This window comes from Marmota monax, unplaced genomic scaffold (genome assembly GCF_021218885.2).
Source record: "Marmota monax isolate L192 unplaced genomic scaffold, Marmota_monax_Labrador192_F-V1.1 WCK01_AAM20220418_F8-fsc00003, whole genome shotgun sequence".
NCBI classification, from domain to species: Eukaryota; Metazoa; Chordata; class Mammalia; order Rodentia; family Sciuridae; genus Marmota; species Marmota monax.
Genome location: NW_026694084.1, coordinates 8,611,174 through 8,630,413, shown reverse-complemented (window position 1 = coordinate 8,630,413; position 19,240 = coordinate 8,611,174). Strand labels below are relative to the sequence as shown.

The following is a 19,240-nucleotide window of genomic DNA, read 5'->3' as shown; positions in this document are numbered from 1 at the left end:
ATGTCTTTCTTGGAGTCCTGGAGAACTTACCAGAAGGAAACATTTCAGCTAATGTCTGTGGCTGGAAAATGCTATAATTCAGACTAAGTTATCTCTTTATTAAGAAAAAGAATATCCCTTTATTTGTGACTTAAAAACTGGGTCAGTTTAAGAGATGGTATTACTTTTATGTTTTTTATGAAGAGGATAATATGATGGGGTAATTGGAACAATATACATACTAAACGATATATAATGCCATTCCTTTTCACCACCAGCAGGCCCACTTTCTTCACTAGCCTTTTTAAGCCCAAGTCAATTTGGTGAAAAAGCAGCCTGGCGGGGAAAGCTATTGCATCTACCTGTAGCCTGAGTTAGATGCCCATTCTTGATATGCTGCACGGATCTTCTATATACCTCTACCATAACATACCATAACTAGCTATCCTGAATTTAAGTAGCATGTTTTCACATTTCTGCAGTAGAGATTGAAACCTCCAAGGGCATGAGCTGTGTCTGGAGTAGTCTCAGTCTGTGTCTGGCAGGTAGCAGGCTCTCAATATATAGTCATTAAATGAGTCAAAGCAGGCATTAAAACTGTTTCTTTGCCTGGATAAACAAGTGATCTGTATTAAATGAAATCTGTACCTATATAAGGTGCATGTATTAGTTTTAGGTTCTTCAAATCCAACAGAAAGAAAAGCTATGTTTATTTATTTATTTATTTATTTATTTAAGATAGCCTTGACATGTTCTGGTGCCCTCTTAACCTGAAGTTAAAATGAAATACCTTGCAGACATAGGTCTACGAAAGTGTTTTAGTAATGCATTGATCACATATTATTTTGTCTTTCCTTTCCTCCTCCTTGTTTAGGACTTGTGCCATTCCCATTGTGATGGGTCTGTCATCCAGAAAAAGATCACAACTATCATCAACTGCTTCATTAATTCTTACATTCCACCAGCTTTGCAAATTGACATTCCAGTAGAGCAAGCCCAGAAGATTATTGAACACAGGAAGGAGTTAGGACCATATATATTTAGAGAGGCACAGGTAAGAGATCAGGGCATGTGGCTAAGCATATTTTAAAATACATTAATAGGGCTGGGGTTGTGGCTCAGTGGTAGAGCACTTGCCTAGCATGTGCAAGGCACTGGGTTTGATTCTCAGCACTGCATATAAATAAATAAAATACAGGGTCCATTGAAAACTAAAAAAAATATTTAAAATATACATTGACAATCAAGATATTCTTTTAAAGCCTTTACATTATTCATATTTGGCAAGATTTCAATCTTCTGAGTACTGGGATGTTTAAATTAGTTTGCCGTGCCATTTAAATATAAGAAAATAGTAAGTCACGTGCTATTTTGTTGGTGATAAGATATAGCAAATAAAACTAAATAATACGCTTTGACTTTCAGTAGTTACCATTTTTATTTCTAATTTACTAAAAAAACTCCAGCTAATTCCTCCTTCCTTTCCCACCATTCATATTTCTTTTTAAAATATCTGCTACCTCAAAAATGTGTAAAATATGTGTGTCCCAAGATTTGTATATTTTTAAAGATTGGAATATTCACATAGCTCATAAAATAAGTGAGAGGAGATTTAAGTATTCAACCAACATAAAGTACACAAACTCATGAAAGGAAAATCATGTCTGTTAACCTGCTCAAGTTACTTCTTTTTAAGATAAATAATAGAAAACATTGACTTGGTGAACATAATTTATTTGCATTTTGAAAAGCCTTTTAGTGATGTTGTTCTTAAAAAATGATTAAGAAAAATAAATTATAATAGGGGTAATAGGGAAGGCCATGTCATGAATTAAGTGATATGAAACAGAGATTTAGAGTATGATTGCCCTTGAGCATGGAAAAAGGCCATTGTTCCTTAACTTTCATTTGTAAGCCAGCTGTGCTCTAAGTCCTCTAAGGGATTGAAAGTGGACTCACAATCCAAAATATGCATTAAAACAGGCAAAAATATAGAGAGGCATGATTGAGGATGTGCTAGAGAGAAATAGAGAAAACAGGGTGCCAGAATCAGAGCATCTGTTAATGAAGAGGTCTTAGAGAAAGCTTGGCCTCGCCTCGGGGTACTGACAAACCCAGACAGGACTTGCCAGTCTATTTCAAAGACCTTGAGCCTGGTGTTAGAGACCTGGAGCTAGGGACACTGGCTGGTTCTGGCACACTCTTCAGGAATTGCAGCCAGTGAGCTTTATTGGTGACCTCTGGCCTGTGACTTCTGTCTGATGTCCTAAAATGGAGTCCTAGCAATAGCTTAAATATAGAGTTTGAAGCCTCTGAAAATACAGGATCTTTATTTGGGGGCCTCATCCCTTTGAATCTGTTATTCCTTCTGTTGTTCCCAAGGAAGCTCAGAGAATGGCATACCACCTATCCCTCCCCAGGTATACAGCTAGTATCTGGTTGCCATCTTCATGTCTTCCCTCTCCTTCATTTTGTTACTCCCTCAGCTAATCCCTTCCTCAGATGTGTCCATTTGTCTCCTTGTCAGCTGTCACTCTACCTATATTTTCTTAAACTGTACCACACTTCAGATATGTAACAAGTCTCACATCAAATTACCAAAACCCCCTGCCTCTGGGCTCTCTCTAGTCCTTTCAACTCAATCTGCAAACAGAGTTATCTTTCTAAAATATGTCTGATCATGTCACTTCTCTGCTTAAAACGTTTCCGTTGTTCTCTCCACTGCCCTCAGAATGAAGTCCACATCCTCCATACCTGCCTGGCTCCATCTCTTACCGCTTCCTGCCATCTCTCCCCGGGTCTTCCTGAAATGGCTCTTACTGTCTTCTCTCCTGAGCGTTGTGCTGTATCTTCTTTTCTTCCTGTATCTGTCCCTGTCAGAGCCCTTATCACACTAAACTACAAGTGACTATCCTCATGTCTGACTTTCCCATTAGGCTGTAAGCCTTTTGAGGACAAGGAATGTTTCTTTCTTACCTTTGTGGCCCAAATGCTTGGCACATTTTTTGACTTTATGAATGAACGATGTGAGACGAGATCTGGCATGACAGTGAAGAATAAGATCATATTGGAAATGACAGCAGAGTTGAGCAAAAGGACTGAGTAGTAAATAAGACTCTGCTGTTTAGCATGGCCATCAGTGTACCTGTGACGACCCCTCCTGCCCATGCCCAGTGGCTGGAAAATTTCATCATCAGCCAAGTTTTCACTGATCCTTTGATTCATACTAAAACCATTGCTCATCTACTAGCATTGAGCAGAGTAGTTCTGTAGTTATTATTTTCTTTACCCCACAATTTGGTTTTCTTTTAACCTTCTGGAGGTACAGATTCCATTTATTAATTATAGGCATTAACCTAAAATCTTAATTGCATCTTTTGGAAATATTGAGCTTTTATGACTTCTAGTAAAACATCATGTCCTAATTGGGTGAACTTACTAGAGAGCCTTCTACATGGAGATACATACATTTGAGAGATGGGAATGATTAAGATTTTGGAGAGAGAATGGAGAAGTAGGCACAAAAATTGGTGGTCAGAGAAGAAGGAGTAATTAAATTAAAGTTCATATAGCTACTGTGATACCAGTATATTGACAAGGGGATTACCTAATTAAATGAGTGGCAGATAAATATAAATGAAATTTTCTTCAAAGCATGCATTTCATCAAATAAAATGTCTCTAGATTTTATGATCACATTCCCAGGAGTCTATGGAATTCAGTCACAAAACTGTCCTTTAAAAAGGGTGAATGATTTTATAATTATGAATCACATTCATGTATGGAAAAGTGGAGCAATGAAATATGCCGATTCAGGACTGTCAACCATGAAGTATTTACTTTGTAAAAAAAATAAAAAAATCTTCTTTTCCCTTAAGAGTTGGCTTGGTGCCTAATGGGATGGTTCATTTTTCTTAGGGCATTAGGTAAAGGCCATTCCTAGCCATACGATGTTGGGCTTGATTTGATGTGGCAAGTCCTACCTTCTTGGAAGTAATGTATGCCTCTGGAACTAATGGAAAAACTTGGCATGGGAATTAGAGCAACTATTCTTATCTCTGTAAATATCACAATTAATCACTTAATGTAAAGTGTCCTTATAGAAAGCATTTGTCTAGGATACCATTCTGCTTTCTAAATGTTACTTTTCTTGCTCTCACATAAAAGAAAGATTATATCATTTAAAAGTTACTCAAGATTTATTCTTAGATCTGCAGCTTTGTTTAAGAGCTTTTCCAGAGGCAAAATGGTATTTCCTTTCTCTAAAAGAAAGAAAAGGGGGTGGGGGAGTTTCCCTTGATGAACTGAATACTTGGAATACTTGTGTAGAACAGCAGTGTGTAGCAGATCAACTAGTATATGTTTTAAAAGAAAACATAAATTTCTTATTTAAAAAGACCTAATGGATTCTTTATTAATACAATCAATTGGTTAGGGAAACATAAGAATAAAGTGACTTTTAAGTGTATTTGGTCTGTGTGTGTGTGTGTGTGTGTGTATTTTTTCTAAAGAAAGAATTCTCATTGGTAATAAAAAGAACATTGATGATAAGCATGTGCTGAGCTAAACTGTACTAAGAAGTCTGGAGACAATAAGTTGAAGGAAACATGGTGCATATTAAAGACAGAATAGTTAATCCATTATTATGGTGAATTAGAGTTTAAATTGATGCATTTATATAAAATTGTAATCTGAGACATACTTTGTTTTTTTACACAGATGACAATTTTTGGGGTTCTGTTTAAATTTTGGCCACAATTCTGTGAGTTTAGGAAGAATTTAACTGATGAAAAAATTATGAGTGTGTTAGAGAGAAGACAAGAATATAGTAAGAAAATAAAATCCTCAAGCACAGATGACGAAAAATTGGGAAAGGTAAGACAAGACTTCTTTGGGATTGAATCGTACTTTGAAAAGGTATGTGGTATGTGTGAATTTGTAGAAGAATTTTCACTGAGGGAATATAGAGATAAGTTATGGAATACAGATTTTAGTGGCTTTTAAGTCTTTGTTCAGAGGTTTCAGATTTACTTTTGAATTCCCCAAGATTCATTTCAAATATTGCCTCTTCTATGTGAAGTCTTCCTTAACTCTCCTAGCTACGCAAACAGCTTACATCTGCTGCAGTAATGTTCCCCCTTCTCGTAAAGCATGCTTTTTATTGTCCTGTAAGTTTCTGCATCTGCCATCTTTGATGGATAGAGATCCTTAAAGATAGAATCACAAGTTCAAGGCCACCCTCAGCAACTTAGCAAGACCCTGTCTCAAAATTTAAAAAAGTAAAGAGGGCTGGGGATGTAGCTTAGTGGTAAAGCAGCTCTGTGTTCAATCCCCAGTATAAAGAGAGAGAGAGAGAGAGAGAGAGAGAGAGAGCCCATCTGACTCTTCATCCATGCTTATAAGCACAAATCCCTTAGCCAGCATGTTGCTTTATTATTAATAATCATCGTTTATTGAATAAATCAGGAATTCTATGTGGTGTATGTAAAATAAAGAGTGTAATATACTTTACATCACAGAATACCATTGAAAAACATGTAGAACACAGCACGTGTCATAAAGTAAATGTTAGTCACATTGATACTGTGGCAGTGGGTCTGTGCACCTCAGTCCCAGATGCTTTGAAGGATGAGGTGGAAGGATGGCTTGAGGTCAGGAATCCAAGAGCAGCCTGAGCAACATAGGGAGACTCTGTTTCAAAAACAAATGTAGCAATAATTTTTCTTCTTTATTGTAAAAATAATATCAAACATATCTTTCATTTTTATTCTTATCAAGTAGTTAAATGGAACACGGTAATCTGAAGAAAGTTATGATAAGAGAAAAAGAATCTCATGAAAATAACTTTCATTTAGTTTAATATCAAATACTTAAAACGAACAGTGTCAAATTTATTAACAAAAAGAGCACGTAGCTTCACTAAATAAAAATTTTAAACTTTTAAATGGCAAAAAATAAGATTAGAAGACAAATTGGGAGATAAAAGTTAAGATATAAGTTATAAAAACAAATCAGAAAAAAGGTAAATACTCTTAATAGAAATTTGGATGAAGAGTGTTAGTATGCAATCCCCCCCCCAAAAAAAAATTACAAATAAACAAAAGCGTTCAAAGGTATTCAGCCTCCCTGTTAACCAAAGACATGAAGACTGGCACAGAAGAAAATATTGGCAATATCCACTGTTTGTTGAGCTTGTGAGAAAGAGGCATATAAACTCATCCATTATTAGAGAAGGTATAAAATGGCACATTTTTCTAAAGGATAGTTTGACAACAAATATTGTTTAAAATGTTCATTTTTTAAAAGTCAGCACATACACTTCTAGAAATTTATTCTAAAGGAGATAATCATAAAAATGCACAAAGGTATATGTACATAGCATCATTTATAATAGCACAAAGTTGGAAATCACCTAAATTTCTAATTTATCTAAGTATATCCCTTTAATCACGTTTTGAAAATGATAGTATATGTTTTTCATTTTATCATTCAACAAACATTGAGTGCATAAGACTATTTAGTCATTGAAAATGGTGATCTAATTTATTCATTTTATCATTCAGAAAATATTTGAGGACATCCTATGTGACAGATGCTGTTCTACAAGTAAACATATTAATGGCAAATAATACAAAGGCCCAGCTTACATTCCATTTCTGTGTTTCTTTACATAGAAACGTTTTCATAAAATATTTTGCATGAAAATGCAGATTTTAAAAGAACACATATATGGGAAACCTGGAAATCCATATGCTATAGAATGAAATTTAACCCTTATTTCTCACCCCGCACAAAACTCAACTCAAAGTGGATCAAAGGCCTAGGAATTAGATGAGAAACCCTGCACTGCTAAAAGAAAATATAGGCCCAACACTCCAACATGTCAGCTCAGGAACTGACTTCCTTAACAAGATTCCTAAAGCACAAGAAGTAAAATAAAAAATCCCTACATAGGGGCGGGGTTGTGGCTCAGTGGCAGAGTGCTTGCCTCGCAATATGAGGCACTGGGTTCGATCCTCAGGACCACATAAAAATAAATTAAAAAAAAAAAGATATTGTGTCCATGTATAAATAAAAAAAATATTTAAAAAAAAACCCTACATGGGATGACACCTTTCAACAGATGAGTGGATAAAGAAAATGTGGTATTTATACACAATGGAATATTACTCAGCCATAAAAATGAATGAGATTATGGTGTTTGCTAGTAAATGAATGGAACTGGAGACTATCATGCTAAGTGAAATAAATCAATCCCCCCAAAATAAAAGCCAAATATTGTCTCTTATACACAGATGCTAGCATACAATAAGGGAGGGAAGAATAAAAATTTATTGTATTAGACAAAGGGGATGGGAATAGGAAAGACCATACAATGAATCAGACACAACTGATATGAATACACTACTGGTTGTAACTCCACATCATGTATAACCACAAGAATGGGAATGTATGTACGTATAATGTCAAAATACATTCTACTGTCGTATATCACTAAAAAAAAATGAAATGTAGTAGAACATTGTGTAAAATTTGGAGATACAAATTAATATTTAAGATTAATGCTTTAGTTCTTTTCCGTAATCACCTGCTATATTTGGCAAACTTAGTGTTTAGCAAACATTGTTCTGGATGATGTTTGCATTTAAAAGACATGTTCTGTCTTCTCAAAAAAAATGGGATGGCATCAAATTATAAAGCTTCTTCACCTCAAAGGAAATAATCAAGAGCATGAAGAGAGAGTCTACAGAATGGGAGAAAAATCTTTGCAACTTGCTCCTAAGATAGGGCATTAATATCCAGGATATACAAAGAACTCAAAAAACTTAACACCAAAAAAGCAAGTAACCCAATCAATAAATGGGCAAATGAACTAAACAGACAGTTCTCAGATTAAGAAATCCAAACTATCAACAAATGAAAAAATGTCATACATCTCTAAGAATTGGAGAAATACAAATTTAAACTACACTGTGATTTCATCTCACTGCAGTCAGAATGGCAATGATCAAGAATACAGGTAACAACAAATGTTGGCGAGGATGTGGGGGGAAAACATACACTCATGTATTGCTGGTCAGACTGCAAATTGGTGCAGCGTCTCTGGAAAGCAGTATAGAGAGTACTCAAAAAGCTAGGAATGGAACCCCATTTGACCCAGTTATCCCACTCCTTGAAATATATCCAAAGGAGTTAAAATCAGCATGATATATTGATACAGCCACAAAAATATTTATAGCAGCTCAATTCACAATAGCTAAGGTATGGAACCAATCTCGGTACCCTTCAATAGATGAATGGATAAAGAAAATGTGGTATATATACGCTATGGAATATTACTCAACCATAAAGAAGAATGACTTTATGACATTTGCTAGTAAATGGGTGGCTTGGGAGACTATCACACTGAGTGAAATAAGCCAATCCCCCCAAATAAAAGGTTGAATGTTTTCTCTGATATGTGGAAGCTAATCTACAATAAGCGGGGGGTGGGAGTGGGGGGAAGGTATAGAAGTTCAGTAGAGTAGACAAAGGGGAATGAAGGAAAGGGAAGGGATGGGAATATATGTATATAAATATACTAAGTGAATCTCACCATTGTGTACATTTACAAGAAATTAATTAAAAAATAACTATGAGTAAATGACAGAAAGATCCCTAGAAGAGAGGAAAGGGAAGGGGAGGTACTGGGAACTGAATTAGAACAAGATATATTTCATGCTTTTAAAATTATGTCAACATATATTTTTTTATATATGTATAACATGTATAACTAAAATGAACAAATAAACAAACACTTCTCATTAGTAATAAAATAAAAACATTGATGATCAGCATGTACTGAGCTCAACTATACTAAGAAGTCTGGAGACAGTAAGTTGAAGGAAACATGGTGTATATTAAAGACAGAATAGTTAATCCATTATTAGGGCGCTCTGGCATGACAGTGAAGCATAAGATCAAATTGGAAATGAGAGCAAAGTTGAGCAAAAGAACTCAAAACTCAAAAAAACCCTCAAAACTCAAAACTCAAAAAAAAGCAAAACTCCTTTTGTAAAAGGACTGAGTAGTAAATAAGACTCTGCTGTTTGGCATAGCTATCAGCATACCTGTGACTACCCCTCCTGCCCAGGCCCAGTGGCTGGAATTGCATAAAATTCAATCGACAAAACATAAACATTAAGATTATAGATTATATTTGTATTTCTATGCATTTTCTTTCGTGAGAAGTCTGGATGGATGTTCTTGAAAATGTTACAATGGTTTCTCTTAGATGCTAGAATTTGGGAATAGATTTTACATTCCACTTCATTATCTCATTTGTTTTAAAATATTTTATATTAGTATAAAAGAAAATTAAGATCAAAATGACTTGATGAAAACTCAGTTGTAGCATTCACCATGAAATATTTTTTCACATGATATTACAACTTCTTCACTTCAAATTCGTATTAGTATAGCATTATCCCTTTTCTGGAATAATTTAATTTAATATGATTACAGTTTGGAATCAAACAATATGGAAGTACTACAGGGTCTGCTACCAAAAGCGCCTTAGTCACTGAACCCCTCCAAGGCCTGCAAGCATATGGCCGGCAGGTAAGCAGCAAAAGAGCACAGGTCTCACTTCCTCTCCAGAGGACTGTGTGGTGGCTCCCAAACTCAGTCACTGGACAGTGCTGGGGTGTTTGAAAGTGGGGCTAAAGTTATAACACTAGGAATGATTGGAAGGGAATGTCCTTGAGTTTTTAGAGTTGAACAGTACTTTTAAGCTGATTCTGGACATGTAATCAAGGAAAATAACTTCTTGAAACACATGAAGATTTAAGTTGCAGAAGTTGAAATGACCATTTTACTGGAAAAGAGAATAAGAGAGAAAAAAACTATATGTATATATATATATGTTGTTATATTCTTGTGTTAAGAGATGACAGAAGAACGTTAATGCTTTGTTTCAGTTTTCTAATTTCTTGAAGCGGTCATTAAATTGGCCATTGACTAATACATTCACAACTTTTTTTGTTTATTTTTATAATGAGCACATTAATATCACTTCTCCCCAAATTTCATGAGATTATGTGCATTTTTGATTATTTTATATTGAAAGTGTTTGCATCTTAGGATAATACTGACTCAAGAAACAATCATTTTAGCACTCAGGAATGTCACATAACTTCAGTTATCTGGTTGAACTAATAGACTGAAAAGCTTTACTGTGAGAACAGAAATATTCAATTTTATGCAACCATGTGCTGAAAGAGAAATATCTAAAAGTGTACAATACCTAGAAATACATTCAGAAATATATTAGTAAATGATTAGTGTTAAACTTCAAAAACAGAGTGTAAAAAGAAAAGGGGTAAATGGCAGGGTTCCGTGGTGCACGCCTATAATTCCAGCAGCTAGGGAGGCTGGGGCAGGAGGATCACAAGTTCATAGCCAGCTTCAGCAATTTAGCGAAGCCCCTAAGCAACTCAGTGAGACCCTGTCTCTAAATAAAATAAAAAAAGGGCTGGGGATGTGGTTCAGTGGTTGAGTTCAATCTGATACGGAAGGAAGGAAGGGAGGGAGGGAGGGAGGGAGGAAGGAAGGAAGGAGGGAAGGAAGGAAGGAAGGAAGGAAGGAAGGAAGGAAATGCTGATGTAGATGACCAGGTTTATAATTTTTACTCTGCCCTTATAATTCAGCATTACCTCATTGACTGAAACTCAGCACATAATCTCCTTTGAGTCTGCTTTCTTATTTGTAAAAAGAGAGAAATGAGATGATAATGTCCTAACAGATAGCTCAAGATATTTGTAGGAAATGGAAAAGCTTTTGAAACGGAAGTGGTGATATACTCCTGTAATCCCAATGGTTTGGGAGGCTGAAGCAGGAGGATTACAAGTTTAAGGCCAGCCTAAGCAATTTAGTAAAACCCTCTCTCAAAATAAAAAGGGCTAGAGATATAATTCAGAGGTAGAATGCTCATGGGTTTGATTTTTTTTTTCAATTTTTGTTCTTTCAATACTGAAAGAAAGAAAGAAGAAATACTCTTTGGAAACCAAAGTCATTTTATAAATATAAATGTATATCATAGTTATTATAGCTATTTAAAGTATCTATGTTGAATTACTCTAGCAATTTGTAAAATAATAATAACACTGCCATTTTGCAAATGTGGGTGGGTGCCTGGTATATGCATTTTTTCAGCTAGATTTTGCACATTGAAATTGTAATTAATCCAATTGCAAAAATTATCCTCTGATTCTCCTACCCGCAAAATCTTGGATCTTTTATAAGCACCTAGTATGTAAAGATTTAACTGTCAAGATATCTATAAAGCTTTTGTGACACTGATTCACTGAGCAATATTATCATCATCCTCACATCCTCCCCCTCCACACTCATCCAGGAAATTTACAGATTTAGGCAAAAATTTTTAGAATGCCCTTACTGTATCATAAACATTCTAAGAAAAGGAGTAAGATAGATTGATAATAATTTTTGATGCCCAAAATGTTTACTAAGCAAATTCAGCTTGTGAAATTTATACCCCTTAAACTTCTGATATGCATACTTTTCTTCGTATGTGTTATACTTCAATAAAAAGTTTAAATGAAGCGATATAAGTCATTTTACCCTCAATAATAGAAGTCATTTTAACTCCAGTTTACTTCCTCAGGCAAAAATTTCTAGAATTAACTTTGAAAATCATTTTTCCAGCCAACCTGGTGCTACTCAAAGTATATAGAAGCCTTAGAACAGGAAAGAGTTCTTCTTAAAATCCAAGAGGAACTGGAAAGAAAGATGCTTGCAGGTAAGTTTTTCTCTTTATTTACAAGATTATTTTGCTATTTCCTATCACAGATTAATTTTAGAGGATTTCAGCAATTACTTTTTATTCCTTTCATTTTGCACAGGTACATCATCACTAAGTAATTTATTTAGGCCTTCTGGTTCAGTCTTGTCTTTGAAGAAGACTTGGTCTACCGTCAGCCTCCTGAGTGAGTTTCCAGGGCTAGTCCATCTTCAGTCCTCCTTTCTGCCTCTCAATTGGCCATTCAGAACATGGAGGCCATTCAGAACCCCCACTTCCCTGAATCCCAAGTTAGGGATGCGAGTGTGTCCTGGTGTGTTCTGTCTCTGTGTTTTCTCTCCTTGCTGAGGAGGAAAGATTAAGATATTTATTCCTACAACTTGACCTCTTTTCCAGAGGGACAGCATTGATTGTCAGTGTTTGCATCCTGTTGCTGATAGGTGCAAGGTGAGTCCTAGTCTGAGAGATGGTCATTCCCACCATGTCCCTTTAGCACACACTCATATATATGTGTGCAGCTGTGCACACATAAACCACACGCACACACACCACACACATCTACACATCCGTGCCCCACTGACAAATCAAGGGGTCAGAACATCTTGTCCTCCTTTTGAATGGTATTGTCTCTCCTGAGAAGTAATGCCTTTGAGAGTACTTAGTACTTATCCATCCTCTCTTCCACAGAGAACATGGATGGAAGAATGGGATATAGCACAGTTTTCCCAAAATGGGAATATAAGAAGGAACTGAGAGTAAAGACAGGGCCTTTCTCCCATAAAGATATTGATATACAGATTATCTGTCATTGTTTTGTTTTTGTTTTGCCATGTTTTTGTTTTGAGCCCAGAGGAACTCCACCACTAGGCTATATCCCCCGTCCTTTTGTTATTATTGTTGTTGCTATTTTAAGACAGGATCTCCCTAAGTTGCTCAAGCTGGCCTTGAATTTGCCATTCTCCTGATTAACATCCCAGGTAATTGAGATAACAGTGTCCACTACTGTAACCAGCCTTATATGGTTTTGACTGGGTACTAATGTTGGGGTTTAACAAGTCCTTTACAAAGTAGTCCAATGACAAAATGTAGTATATGTGTGACCCATTGGCCAGATAGTTGAAGAAGCCAGTTAAATTAAAGTCCCCTTCTTTTTTACCTTTTGTCCTGCAGATTAACTTTTTGGTTTTTTAAAATTCTTACTTTTTCTGGTTCTTGGGAGGGGTTGATGAGTAGGCCTAATGTTTTTAGCCTGCTCATTTTTTTTTCCTATTATTATTTACCCTACCCACTGTTTCCCCCACTCCTTAGGACACCACTTTCTTGATCCTGTGACAATTCTGTATAGTTTTTGTTGTCTCTGTTCTGGATTTAAATTTTCCATAATATCATTTTAAATTTATATTTTTTATAAATGCTTATGTTTTCATGAATTTATTTTTGTCTTGCAGGAATTTTTTATGTCAAAGTTAACTGACATGAGAAGCTCAAGTGACTTATTGTCTTGATGGTCTGCCATAGAGCAAGTCTAATATCCACATAAAATTTAGCTTGTTTTGCTTTTATACTTGTAAAATTACAGTTATTCTGTACACATGACATACAAGAATGTAAAATTCTCAGAAACACTACAACAAAATTACTACTATCTAGCTTAAAAGAATCGAAATGTTTTGCTTATCATAATCCTTAAAAGTATGTAATGTTTTTCTCCTCAGTTAATATTTTAACAAATATTCCTTGATTCCTTTACTATATTTAATTAGCAGATACATTCGGCAAGCCATCAGGGAACATGAATATTCCAGCAATAAATTGGCCCAAAATATAAACAAAAGAGTCTTCCCTCTTTCCTTTATAAAGAAGCTATCATTAAAGCAGTGGTTCTCACACTTTAATGTGCCTAAGATTGACATGTGACCCTGACTAGCAATTCAGGTTCCTGGGGCCACTTCCTGAGAATCTGCTTCAGTAGTGCTTGGGCAGGACTCAGAAATCTCAGTTTTTACCAGACGTCCCTGGTGATTCTGATGCAGTATTCCACAGAGGACTCTTTGAGATAAACTGATAGGGCAGCAAGAAAAGTACTTCAAAGGGTAAAAGCCCTCTTATTAACTGAAGCTGCATTTTTTACTCAGAGGATCCAGACATACCCCTTCCTTTACTTGTTTCTAGAGGGAAGGGAAAGTGGGTAAAGAAATGACCTGGGAGGGTGGTTTATGGACCTTGTGACTCAGTTGCTCCAAGGACTGCGACTAGATGACCAGATTGTGAACAATGGACTTCCAGTTCTACACAATCTTGGAAGATATTTTCAAAGTTGTAAGTGCCATTCCAAATTCTCCAAGGAGTTAAATATTTTAAGTGGGGAAAGTATCAGTAGATATACTTTAAAGATCATCTTTCCTCTAAAGCAGGGGGTTTAGGAACTCTGTAGTTTCCTATGCTCCCACAGCACCCCTAAACCCTAGAAAGCCTGTTTTGAGACTATTTTCCATTTGTTAACCTTCTTAATTCGTCTCTTCTTTTCTCAGTTCTTCTTTTCTCAATTTCTCTCTCTCTACTTCTCCCACCCCTGTTTTTCCTCTCCCACTCTTATCCTACCTTCTCTGTTTTTTTTTGTTTTTGTTTTTGTTTATGTTTTTTGGTACTGGGAATTGAACCCAGGGGCACCTAACCAGCCACATCCCCAATCCTTTTTAAAAAATATTTTATTTAGAGACACATTATCTCTAAATTGTTGACGCTGGCTTTGAAGTTGAGATCCTCCTGCCTCAGCCTCCTGAGCTGCTGAGATTACAGGTGTGTGCTACCACGCCTGGCTAATAGAGCATTTTATGTGGTCCATTTTTCTCTCTTAGCATATCAATTAGACTTCTTTTAAAAATTTTCTCACTGGTTGTCCCAAAGTGTGCAATACACATTACAACTAATAATAGTCCTCTTTCAAAGAAGGTTATAAGCACCAGGCATGGTGGTACATGCCTGTAATTCCAGCAACTCAGGAGGCTAAAGCAGAAGGATCCCAAATTCAAGTCCAGCCTGGGCAATTTAGTGATTCCCTGTCCCAAAATAAAACATAGAAAAGGCAAATTTTAAAAAAGAAAAATTTGAAAGAAGCCAGGAAGAAAGGGGTAGGGCAATTTAATCTACAGAGGAACAAAGATAAGAATTACATTTGACTTCTCTTCAGAAACCATGCAAGCAAGAGAGTGTGGAGTAAAATATTTTAAGTATTCAAAGAATGTAGCTTAGTGGTAGAGCACCCCTGGGGTCAGTCTTCAGTATCAACTCTTATCCCTCTGCAAAAAAAAACCAAAAACAAACACTATAGTATTTCTAGGTAGTACAAGTACCTATAACAGAGTATTACCAATCCTCCTTTATCACACTTTCCAATAAACTATAATCACTGAATACGTTTTGCTATTATTTTGAGCAAATTTTTATCTGTTAGAGCAATTGGAAATAAGAAAAATAAAATTTATTATTTACCTTCATATTCCTTCTCTATTAATCTTCTTTATGTAGATCTGAGTTTCTGACATGTAGATTTTTCTTTTCTCTGAAGAATGACTTTTCATGTTTTCTTGTAGGATATGTCTACTTGAGACAAATTCCTTCAATTTTTCTTTGCCTTAGAAAGGCTTCCTTTTTAAAGATAACTTCATAGGACAAAGAATTCTGGATCAGTGTTTTTTTTTTTTTTTCTTTCAACACTGAAAATATTTCACTCCACTCTCTTATCTGCATGGTTTCTGAAGAAAAGTCAAATGTAATCATGATCTTTTCTGCTGTGTGGGTTGAGCTGTCCCACTCCTTTCCTTCTGGCTTCTATCAAGATTTTCTCTTTGTCTTTGATTTTCTTAAGTTTGAATATTACATAAATAGGTGTAGATTTGGGGGCATTTATCCAGCGTGGTATTCTTCAAACGTCCTGGATCTGTTTTGTTGTCTATCATTAATGTTGGGAAATTTTGCCATTATTCTTCTAATAGTTCTTGTTTGTTTTCTTTTCCTTCTGGTATTTCCATGACAAACATTGACACCTTTTCTTATTGTGCCACAGTTCTTAAATATTCTTTTCTTTTTAATTCATCTTTCTCTTGCATATCAGTTTTGGAAGCTTCTGTTGAGCACCTAAAGCTCATGATTCTTTCCTCAAGTGAATTCGGTCTATTGATGAGTTCATCAAAGGCATTCTTCATTTATGTCATAGTGTGTGTTTTTTTATTTCTAGCATTTCCATGAGTTTTTTTCCTTGGACTTCTCTGTGCTACAGTACTCATCTGTTCTTGCATATTGCCAATTTTTGAAAAAAAATTAGAACTCTTACCATATTAATCATGGTCATTTTAGATTTCCTACTCTGAGAATGTCAATACCTCTGCCATAGCTGAGTCTGGCTCTGGTGCTTGCTCTCTTCAGACTGCATTTTGCCTCTTCACATGCCTTGTCATTTTCTGTTGAAAGTAAGACATGATGTATTAGGTGAAAGGAACTGGGGTGGATTAGCCTTTAGTGTGAGGTTCATGTTCAGCTGGCCAATGATATGAACTTACTGTGTTGTTAGAGCTTGAAATTTCCTCTTTGCCCTTGTGTCTTGTTTCCTTGTTGTGTTTGGGTTTTCCTAAAGACTAAATAGTGCCTCAGCCTTGACATTCTTGAAATTGGTCCCTGTTAATGTGGTAGTGGGGGAACATATTGTAGTCCCATGATTAGATCTCAGTGTTTCATGAGCCTGAGTTGGGTATTTCCCCTTCCCAGTTTGTTTGGGCTTTGATAAAACCCTCCTCTGTTGGGCTCTTGTCAGATTGTCTCCCTAGAGGGCAGGCCTTGTAAAGAACAGCACACTCGGGGTATATTTCAAAATGATGACTCTAGTCGTCTCCTACCAGAAGCCAGAGGAGATTTTTCTCTGGTCTTCTCAGGAAAACATGGTAAAACTTCTAGAGATAAAACTCAAGGAAATTTGGGGGCTCCCCTAAGTCTGGACCCTTGAGACTTTTTTTTTTTTTTTAACTCTCAAGCTAGTCTGCAGTAAGCCTTGAGCAATTCATCAGTTCCAGCCTCACTGTTCCTACTGAGGCTGGTTCTAGCTGCAGGCTTCTGCTCCTGATGAGCTTTCTGTCTCTCTGGTTTTAGGGGCAGCAGATTGCCCTATTACCAAAATTTTTTGATGGATGCAAGGAGAATTGTTGATTTTCAGATTGTTTAGCCCTTTTTCTTGTGAGGATGGTCGTGATGACTGACCTCCTTACATGACAGTCCAAGGCCCTCAAAGTGTCTTCAGAGCATGAGCTTATCCTCGTTTTTATCATTAGAGGGAATTTCCTTATATTAGTGTGCAGGAAGTATCATCAACTGTGGTTCCACAGGCTCTTCTCAATATTTTGTCAATTCTTCTCCTCCTCCCCTCTTTATTATTGGATGGTTACCTATTTCAGATCACCATCACCTTAGAGCTGGGCACTAATTAGTATTTCTTTCTCCTGCCTGGCCACCTTCCCCCTATCCTCAGTGTAATCTTTCTAAGATGCAAACATAATTCCCCTGTCTGAATCCTTCATTGAGATGATTGGTAAAACCTCTGTTATTGGTCAACTAGAAGTCCTTTACTTAGCATGATGCATATATAAGGCCCTTTAGGTTCAGGCTTATCCATCTCAGCACGATTATCATTTTTGCCAGATGATTATTTGTTGTTGAGGGCTGTCCTGTGCATTGTGACAGTGTCCCCGGCCTCTACACACTTATGCTGATAGCACAGCTCCCCAGTTGTGGTAACTCAAATTTCTTTAGGTATTTTGTCAAATCAGCCTTATTTGAGAAGCGCTGATTTAGCCTTCTGAACATTTTATTTTTGTTTTTTGAAATATCTGATTATAATAAAACTTTAAAATTCTAGTTTCAGAGCATATATTTTTTAAAGTGTCATACCTGCTGCCTCCATAACACCTACCAACAACAGTACTTTGTAATCACCAATGACTGATTTGTTTTAGTGAGTGTCTATATTACATCTACTTGAATAATTTCTGCTTTTTAATGTAATCACTGAAAGCATAATGCCTAATAGAGATTCCCAGCCAATGTTTGTTGAATTAATAAAACTTAAATTCCATATTCACGTTTAATGTAGCATATACTGTGTTTTAAGTAATCTTAAAAGCGCCCTTAAATCTGAATTGGGTGTGTACAACTAACTAAATAAATTCTTATTGTGCTCTATTTTTGTATTTGATGCTTCTTAATTTTATGAGTTCTCTTAAAGAAAACACAGCTCATTTTCAGAAGAGTCCTAAATTTTGAAAACACAAATTACTCTGCTGGGGTTGTAGCTCAAAGGTAGAGCACTTGCCAAGCATGTGTGAGGCAGGGGGTTTGATCTCAATACCATAAATAAGTTAATTAATTAAATTAAGGCCCTGGTCTCTTCCTAAATGAGAAATTACTTGTGTATTTTGATTTGACCTTGGATCAAAAGATGAAAAGAAAAATGGAAAAATCTGTGTTCTTTCCCTTTCCAGAGTCAGATACTTAGGGTATGTGACTAAAATTCCTGACCTGAAAATAGTTACTATTTTAGCAACGTCTTCCTTATTATTTTTACTATAAAGCTAATATACACACCTGGGGAAAATATTCAACAGTACATGATGAAGTGAAGTGGTGATCTCCCCCTTTGCCCCATTATGATACAGGCTGCTATTCCCAACATCCCACTTTGATTCCTCTTAGTACTGTATCAGACCACAGCCCAGTTGTATTAGGGCAAAGGATAGGTGCTCAGAGACTAAAGAAAACATCAGGAGATGGTGTGCAAGAAAAAAGGTTTATTGGAAAATGCTTACAGGGAGGTCCAGTGACAACAGGATGGACAGACAGCACCTCTGTCCCTCTGGTGCTTTGCCAGAAAACAGTGCCTTCATCCCTGCTGGTATCTTTGTCCAGTAGTGACTAACTAGACAAGTAGCACCTATTGTCTCCAGAGTGTCCTCAGTTACCACAGGGAGAAGAACTTTATAAATTAGGCCACAGAAGCAGTGACATCATTAGTTTGCTTTGTTCCTTGTATGACCAGAGTTCCAAGGAACAGCTGTCCTGTCATGCATGCAAGAAAGCGGCTCCTACAAATAACCCCAGTTGCCCTAGTCGTAAAACACATGAGAAAGAAAGAGCTAGTAGTATCTCTAAAGATAGAATTTATCTGGACATTCTTACCAGGCCTGCTCTTATTATTCCCTTAACTAGGCTTAGTTCTTGGGAACAGAAAGGGGTATTTCAGGGACATAGTGTTTTATTGTTTTCCTTTTCTTCAAGATGACACATAATGGGACTGGGGCTGGGGCTCAGTGGTACAGCGCCTGCCTCGCACATGTGAGGCACTGGGTTCAATCCTCAACACCACATTAAAAAATAAACAAAGATATTGTGTCCAACTACAATTTCTAAAATAAAAGA

At 36.3% G+C, this 19,240-nt stretch overlaps 1 protein-coding gene across 3 annotated transcripts in view; it reads left to right on the top strand.

The window, feature by feature from the left end:
• The window catches only part of Rgs22 (regulator of G protein signaling 22), a 110,288-nt gene extending 92,281 nt beyond the window's left edge, over window positions 1-18,007 (top strand). The window contains exons 22-28 of one of the 3 annotated variants that reach the window (XM_046465008.2): window positions 854-1,033; window positions 4,699-4,854; window positions 9,484-9,579; window positions 11,686-11,779; window positions 11,883-11,966; window positions 12,176-12,226; window positions 13,228-18,007. In XM_046465008.2, the coding sequence (XP_046320964.1) occupies window positions 854-1,033; window positions 4,699-4,854; window positions 9,484-9,579; window positions 11,686-11,779; window positions 11,883-11,966; window positions 12,176-12,189 (624 nt within the window). In that variant the 3' untranslated portion in view covers window positions 12,190-12,226; window positions 13,228-18,007. Of the gene's footprint in view, window positions 1-853; window positions 1,034-4,698; window positions 4,855-9,483; window positions 9,580-11,685; window positions 11,780-11,882; window positions 12,148-12,175; window positions 12,227-13,227 lie in introns of those variants that run through there. The other 2 variants (XM_046465007.2, XM_058585641.1) reach the window with 2 other exon arrangements.
• Window positions 18,008-19,240: the final 1,233 nt, after the last annotated feature.